Source organism: Dipodomys merriami, unplaced genomic scaffold (assembly GCF_024711535.1).
Source record: "Dipodomys merriami isolate MVZ:Mamm:240054 unplaced genomic scaffold, mDipMer1.0.p SCAF_31, whole genome shotgun sequence".
Lineage (NCBI taxonomy): Eukaryota > Metazoa > Chordata > Mammalia > Rodentia > Heteromyidae > Dipodomys > Dipodomys merriami.
In genome coordinates this window covers 10,320,931-10,329,358 of record NW_027204604.1, presented here as the reverse complement: position 1 = coordinate 10,329,358, position 8,428 = coordinate 10,320,931, and the positions used below count along the sequence as shown (strand labels likewise).

The window sequence follows — 8,428 nt, the reverse complement described above, 5'->3', positions numbered from 1 at the left end:
GCTGTTAAGAGTTTGCATGTCAATTATGTGATGATGCAAGTATGCAAATAAAAGAGAAAGCTTGGAAACAGTGAAATCCAGAAGAACTAATTTTAAAGAGGGATCATGTCCCATGTCCTCTATGCAAATAAGATTCTTCTGAGATAGTTTAATATAGTTCTGCATTCAAAGTGAATGCAAGGGGCTGGGAAGGTGGCTCAGTGGTAGAGCGCTTGCCTTGCATGCCTGAGGCCCTGGATTCGATTCCTCAGCACCACATAAGCAAAAAAGAAAAAAGCCAGAAGTGGTGCTATGGCTCCAAGTGGTAGAGCGCTAGCCTTGAGCTGAAGAGCTGAGGGACAGCACCCAGGCCCAGAGTTCAGGCCCCACTACCAGGACCCCCCCCCCCCAAAAAAAAACAAAATCAAATTGAATGCAAATGTTTTAGAAACAAAAAACCCTCTTCCATTATACTTGGCTACTAAAATACTTTTCCCTCTACAACTCCCTAGCTTTGGATATTAACAGGAAAAATGTTAATTAGGTACCCTCAAATAGTTTAGTTCCCCCTTAAGCACCAAAAAGTCTACCCACTGCTTTTGATTCCATGGTCTTAAGTACTGACTCTGGAAGCAAGATGTATTTCTAACAACAGGGTGATCATGTTAAAGTTTCTAAATTATCTGGGAGTTTCCCCCAAAGTTGGGCTGTATCAGAAGCTGATAGCCAAAGTAATCAGATGTACAGGTCAGTGTATTTGCTTTCAAATACCATAAGAAGTACACAGAGCACACATATGGGTTATAAAAGCCCTTTTATAAAGCCATTTTTAAACAAAACAAAAAAGTTTACAAAAGGAAAAAAAAAGATACAGAAAAAGATTAACTTGCTCCATATGTCCCCAAAGGAGGGAGGAAAAAGTAAAGGGGACAATGCCAACATGCTCAACAATAATGGGTTCTTTTTCTTTTTAATACAAAATACAAGCAAAGGATACACATACTTAAAACAAAGCTCAGGAGCAGACACATAGTCCTGGAAACCTTTCAATAAAAGCAAAGCAGGAATTTGTTTTGTTTATGCAGATACATACAGAGACTGGGATATGTAAAAATTAAGTATCACAAAAAATCATCACACAAATTCTACCAATTCATGTTGTATCTATAATTCACGAACATGGTTAACAAAATCATGTTCACTTCAACCCCATTTCATTTAAATTAAAGGGAAAAAAACTTTTAAATAAAGTGGTTACATTCAAACTTTAACTTCCTTAGTACCATGCTGTAGATTTCAGCACTGTTAAGGTATTGCAAGAATGCCCAACCCTCCGGTGTCTGATCATGTATCTAGTGACATGGCAGGATGAATGAAAAAAGGGAGGCCTGGTTTCAGCCTTGGACTAATGAATTAATACAGTTAAGCAGGTTCCTCTTTTACCCTTCCTGCTTAGAACAGAAAAGATTAAGGACAAAACAAGACTGGGAGTTTTAGAGCTGGCATAATGCAGACTAAAAGATGAATCAAGGCAAACAATTACAGAGAACTTGGCTGCTGCTTAACCTGGTAAGTCTTAGTCTTTCCTTAAGTCTCATAGGAATTAGGTGTATAAGGTTTGCTGCAACACGTTCATGGTAAACAGACTTAAGTAGAGCTCTTATTTACAAATCTTGTAACAAATACTTCTGGAGAAAAAAAAAAGGATTCACTAATTTTCAGAAGACAAAGGTTTAATTGCCAGACATATACAAATGCACTCACACACACACCCATACCCATACAATACTTCAGGGGTTTTTACACGTTATTTTAGGGCATAAACTGAGTACTATACCCCCACACCCCACCAAAAAAGGAACAACAAAACAGAATCCCAATTTTACCCCCCCCCCAATCTAGAAAACCCTCCCTCACCCCTGATGTACAAAGTGTCTGCACAACGGTGGCATTCTACCAGCCACACGGGGCATGCTCAAACAGGTGTCATCAGTTCCGCCACTCCACTGGCCTGGCTACAGGCAGGTGTATGGATGGGATTTTCCCAATAGTGGTTATCACAATCAGCACCACTGTGATTTGTGTTAGGCTTTGAACAAAAGTAAAATTTATGAATTTGATATTCCAAAAGAATTATGTATTGTTTGTCCAAGACAAAGGGAAAATTAGTTTAAATGGAAACTTGATGGCCTAAGATTTAAACAATAAACCACCTCTCAATTTTCAAGTAAACTCAGCTTCATCCACAGAGAAAAGGGCAAGATTTTACCCTGCAGCGCAAACAGCTTGCTTTAGTTTTCCTTACCCTTTGCCAGGAAGTATATTTAAGATAACTTGGTCAAATGCCACAGAGACCACAGCCCATATTTTGTACTTTCCAGACTCCTAAGGTGGTAGAATTTTTTCAGTGTAACCACTGGCAATGAAGGCAAAGAAAGAACGGTCACTTGTTCTTTACAGCAGCAACAGTGGCCTATGATCTTTGCTAATGCCTTTCCTGTAGCTCCTGTCTTTCTAATACTCTCACAGAAACTCCAAAACTGAAGTTTGTTGAAAGAAAAGCACTATTTTCCTGCCCCATGTTACCTGAATGTTTATGGACATAGAACTATTAAAAGTGTTAAATTCAGTTTAGTTGATAATATCTGATTATATCTAGATTATAACATCAAATTCATTTGAATTGTTAAATGCAAGAAAATGCTATTTGAACCAGTTCTAAGATGTATTGAATCTGAGACTGAACTGGGGGACAAAGCAGTACTATGAGAGAAAAAAAAAATCACTCTCAAAAGTTCCTTCAAGAGAACTAAACTACTATCTAAGATGAAAAGCTTTCCTCTCACTGCCTTCCTAAAGAGTAAACACCTCATTATGGAGTGGCATGAGGTGTTTTACAAAGTGGACATATTTACCATCATTGTAATTAAAATTTATCCTGTGGGCTTACTCCCCCAATTTTGATCTGAGATGAAGGTTAAAGCCAGCAATAAGTTACTACTGGATAAGACAGATGCTACCTATTTCTAGCCAGGGGAGGGAAGACTGGAAACAACCTTAAGACCTAGAATGTAGTGTTAGGTAAGCATAGCTGCTGAAATCTGTATTATAGAGGTAAATCTAGCAGAGCTATCTTAGAGGGTTCAGATAACATAAACAAGCACCTCCAAAGTTAATGTCTCACTTCCTGAGCACTGCAAACTAAGCCAGCAAATGCTACTGTCACTTCACCATAGGCACACTAGAAAAAGAGGGAGTTAAGTTAAGGGAGGTGCCAACGGCTAGTCACTTATTGGCTTATAGCAGTAATGCTTCAGACCTGACTATTGAGCACCTAATTCCAGTTGAGTCACATAACTGTCCTATTTGCATGCATGATACGAGGGGAAGACTAAGAATATTTTAAATCATCAATAAGTAGAGAAAATAAAGGTCATTTGGACCTTGAGGACAGATATTTTGGTCTAGCCTATTAGAAATAGAAAATATATTTAATGTAATGAATTAATTTTAAAAGGGACCCTAAACAAAAAGCCCAATCAAATGCACACAAGTAACTTAGAAGACAGGATTGCTTCTGAAGTATGTGCACGTCACATAGACGTTGGTATATATATTAATGTATTAAAGTGAGTGTCCCCCCCCGTCAAACTTTGTGACACAGCCTAAAAAAAGCCCAATTATTACTAGAAAAGTAAGACTTAGTTGTAAAGCCCCCAAAACCAGAAGTGCATGGTAGAAACACTCACGAGTCTTTATAAACACAAAGGTTTTTGTTCTTAGAAATGGTTATCTGACAAATGCATTAGACCACAGTAATTCATTATACAGAGTTCAAAACTATCAATTTAACCATCATATTTAGATAATAGTCCATGTGCAACTATGTTCAAGTCTTGTCTTATCCATTCTTTAACACGGTGCAACAATGAAATAACTATGCCACTGGGTATTTTTGTTTTTAAAAATCAGAGTTACGAATGTTTTCTAAATTGTTTTAAAAATCAGAGTAAAAATACTCCTTAAAGAACCTTTTGTCCTAAGAATACCTATAAGGGAAACCATGTCAAAAAACCCACGCTGTCCCTTAAAACACAAAAAAGAAAACTATTAAAGTAGGATATTGAAGAAGCAAATCTACACTAAGTGCAGGTAAAATATAGGTATTAGTTTTCACTAAAATTTCAATTTATTGGCTTACTAGGACTCCTCAACTCTGCTCCCAAGTAGCTCATGGTGTAGGATATAGAGGATCAAATCTACAGAACTATCTCCTGCTTACCTAAGGCATGTAAAAAATGTGTTATCAATGGCACAAAGGCATCCTAAAATGCATCATTTTTATACTCTTTAGTCTGTCTCTTGTTTTAAGAAACATGAGCAATAGATAGAGTTCAGACCAACTTAAAAAAAAGTAAACTCAATACTAAAAACACTTCATATACAAAAGCAGTATGTCACATACTTCCCATCTTGTGAGTAAATAGAGAACAGACCCAGGAAGAGTCCTGTAGTAGAGCTGGCAGAGAGTGGGCTAGAATGCGCAGTGGTGTTCTAGGTTAGCAGCAGGAAGCAGAGAGATGTACGTCACACCATGTTTCTACAAAGAAAAGAGTGGGGGTATAAAACAAAAGAATATTGTATCTATAAACAAAAAGAGAGCATAGTTCATGGGATCTAAATGCACAATGATAACATAAGAATTTCATCTCAGTTTTAATAAAGGAAAAGTCTCAACCTTTTGTATTGAGCTTCACATTAACTGGAACTTTATTTCTTTAAATCCTAAACATTGTCAGTTTGAGAAGAAATCCACAGTAATATGTAGATTTATCTTGTCATTTAAATTCTAAGGTGTCTTTTTTTGATTCTTGGTAAAATTTTATCCAAAAAACAGGATACATATGTATTTAAAAAATATGAACCATTAAAAAGAATGAAATATGAAATCAAGTGATTTCATTTTTGGCAGCCCCTGTTTTTTCTTTTTAAGTTCCTTAAAGACTGTAGCAGGATAAAAGGATCACTGACTCCAAGTCTTTTTGAGATAACAAGTGATGAAATAAAAAAGAAAACCCACAATCACAAACAAGACCAGGTAACCCATTCCCTCCCATGACCCAAGGTAAAAAACATGAAGAATTTTAGTAACGATTCAGAATTCATCTTTATCTCCTACCTGCTTCATCGGTGGAAGTTTAGAATCATGATTTTTAAAGATTCTTACATGTATATGTATATAGATTTATATAAACTCCATATTAGATGACAACTGATTTTTTTTTAAGTTCAGGCAGAGAAAGAAGCAATCATTTTTAACTAAAACCTTCTATGATTTTGATGACAGTCCAACTCACTATTCTTTAGCCAAAAGCAAAGTTCCATAGTATTCATCTAAAGTCTTATTGCTTTACAACTGCAGTATACCTTCCATTAAAAATAAAAAGATGAAGCGGTCAACCCAGTGATTAATCTGACATGGCTTTCATTGGGGAAATGGAGGAGGTGGTGGCAAAGAGAAGACCAATAAACAAAAAGGTACTTAAACACTTCATATGCAATGGTGAGAGCGAAGAGAGAGAAAGGGGAGAGGGTTATTTCAACACATGGGAAAAAGCACTGAAAGCCCGTTAAAGTCAAGCCATAGCCAAAACCATGAACCATATTCTATCTTAAGTAGGTTCTCTTTTTTACCCTCTTTTTTTCTTTTTTCTTTTTTTAATAAAATCTCTCCCCACATTATCATCACTTTTAATCCTCCCCAGACTGGGCTTCATCTTCAGACCCTTCATCCCCCGATTTCTCAGGAGGAGGGCTTGCAGAGGTCTTCTTTTCTTCAGGGCTTTCCGGTTCCTCATCATCCTCTTTGGGAGAAGGAGTCTTATCCTTTGATGCCTTGGAGGCTGTGGGGCGACCCACTTTCCCTTTGCCTTTCACTGGACTTGGTGTCACTGAAAAGAAACAAATTAAGGAATGCCACAAGAATATTTAGTAAAATTTAAAATAAATACCTGAAAGAACACCTTATAAAAAACATCCCAACTTACTTATTTTGGTTGTTTTGCCAGGCCTGGGGCTTGAACTCGGGGCGTGAGCACTGTCCCTGAGCTTCTTTAGCTCTAGGCTGGTAGGTACTCTATCACTTGAGCCATAGTGCCACTTCCAGCATTTTCTGTTTATGTGGTACTGAAGAATCGAACCTAGGGCTTTATGCATGCTACCACATTCCTGACCCCTCCAACTTACTTTTTATAAAGAAGAGCAATATTGTACCTACATGTAACAAATTAAACAAGTATCTCAATTTTTAAACAGATCATCATAAAATTGCTCCAATATGCTCAATCATTTGAAAATTTAAGCTTACAGGAAAATTGTCTATTTATGCTGGGTTCCATGTGATTTTTTAAATTCATAATGTTTAAACCAGCTAGGGCTGGGAAGGTAGCTCAGTGGTGGAGTGTTTGCCTTGCATGCATGAGGCCCTGGGTTTGATTCCTTAACACCACATAAGCAAAAAAAGCTGGAAGTGGTGCTGTGGCTCAAGTGGAAGAGCACTCGCCTTGAGCTGAAGAGCTGAGGGACAGTGCCCAGGCCCAGAGTTCAGGTCCCACAACCGCCCCCCCAAAACAACAACAACAACAACAAAAACCAGCTAAACCTATCCTTATCAATATTTACCCAGGTTTTTTGTTTTGTTTTGAGTGGGCAGGGGTGGGGTGCTAGTTAGGTTGGCCTGGAACTCTCATTTCTCCTGCCATGCCTCCCAAGTGCTGGGATTATATAGGTGAGCCCCCCTGCCTCTCTCTCTCTCTCTTTTCTGCTGTAGGGCTTGAACTCAGGCCATGCTCTGGGTGCTGTTCCTAAGCTCTACCACCTTGAGCACAGTGCCACTTCCAGTTTTCTGGTGGCTAATTGGAGATAAGAGTCTCATGGACTTTCTTGTCTGGGACAGCTTTGAACCACAATTCTCAGATTTCAGCCTTCTGAGAGTAAGTAGGATTATAGGCGCAAGCCACCAGCACCTGGTTCAGCTTTACTTATTTCAATATCCTAATATTACATTGAATAGTAATGGTTTAAAAAAGTAAACATGGGCTGGGAAGGTGGCTCAGTGGTAGAGCACTTGCCTTGCATACATGAGGCCCTGGGTTCTATTCCTCAGTGCCACATAAGCAAAAAAAAGTGGTAGAGCGCTAGCCTTGAGCTGAAGAGCTGAGGGACAGAACCCAGGCCCAGAGTTCAGGCTCCAGGACCAGACCCCCCCCCAACAAAAAGTAAACATGATGATAGAGAATATAAGTATCACCTGTAGTAAGAAAAGATATAACTTATTCTCATTAGAAATTGATGCCATTAAATAGCTTGATAGTTCTACCATCCATACAAAAGAGAAAAGGTAAGTAAAAGTTTTTTTAAAAAGTCACTGATACTACTGACCAGGATAAAAATTACATATACATAAAGCTAATCTAGATTCTTGATTTAATTAACACACTGGCTCCAACTAGGTCAGTACTGACAGTCACCACCAGGAAAATCAATCTTTAATGTTAATGTGGTTTTATTATTTTTTTCTCTACCAGGATTATACTGTCTTTGTGTGTGGGGTGGGGGGAGGGAGAGGGGAGATGCCTGGACAGTAGAGAGGATAAGAGATCAGAACATCAAATTGAATGTAGTATCACAGTGATGTATTTGTATTATTTTACACTGATCTTTTTTGTTTGTCTTTGTAGGTTGTGGGGCTTGAACTCAGGGACTGGACGTTGTCCCTGATCTTTTGTGCTCAAGGCAATCACTCTATCACTTTGAGCCACAGCTACGTCTGAATGCAGTATCACAGGCCTGTGCATTTCAAGTATTTCAAGAGATGCAAGGACTGTGCTATCAGTTGGAGAATAGGACAGTAATAGCTAGGTTGACACTGGTCCTATTACTGTGCTGAAATGAAGAGGTCATTACCAAATTTTGCTCTTACAAGGTAGCATTTGAAGACCAGAACTAAGTCCACTAGACTTTTGGAAGAGCTAAATTATGTATTAATAAGTGATGTCCTGGGTTTTACATAGGCCTTGCCCATCTTACTCAGCCCAAACCATTATCTAAGGAATCACTGTCTGGATTTACCCAGCTCAGAAAGTATAAAAGCTACAGAGAGGAAGTACCTTTTATTTATTATTATTTTATTTATTTATTTTTTTCCGGTCATGGGGCCTGAACTCTGGGTCTGGGCGCTGTTCCTCAAGCTCTTCAGCTCAAGGCTAGTACTCTACCACTGGAGCCACAGCGCCATCTCCGGCTTTTTCTGTTTATGTGGTGCTGAGGAATCGAACCCAGGGCCTCATGCTTGCAAGGCATGCACTCTACCGCTGAGCTACCTTCCCAGCCCCTATTTATTATTTTGAGCAGGTCCTAGGGCTTGAACTCAAGGCCTGGGCACTGGCAC

General features: G+C 38.6%; 1 protein-coding gene across 2 annotated transcripts in view; it reads right to left on the bottom strand.

Annotated features, from left to right (window-relative positions):
- Positions 1 to 776: 776 nt before the first annotated feature.
- The window catches only part of Nucks1 (nuclear casein kinase and cyclin dependent kinase substrate 1), a 33,371-nt gene continuing 25,719 nt past the window's right edge, over positions 777 to 8,428 (bottom strand). For both annotated transcript variants that reach the window (XM_070041663.1, XM_070041665.1), the window contains exon 7: positions 777 to 5,930. In XM_070041663.1, coding sequence (XP_069897764.1) covers positions 5,731 to 5,930 — 200 coding nt within the window. In that variant the 3' untranslated portion in view covers positions 777 to 5,730. The remainder of the gene's footprint in view (positions 5,931 to 8,428) is intronic.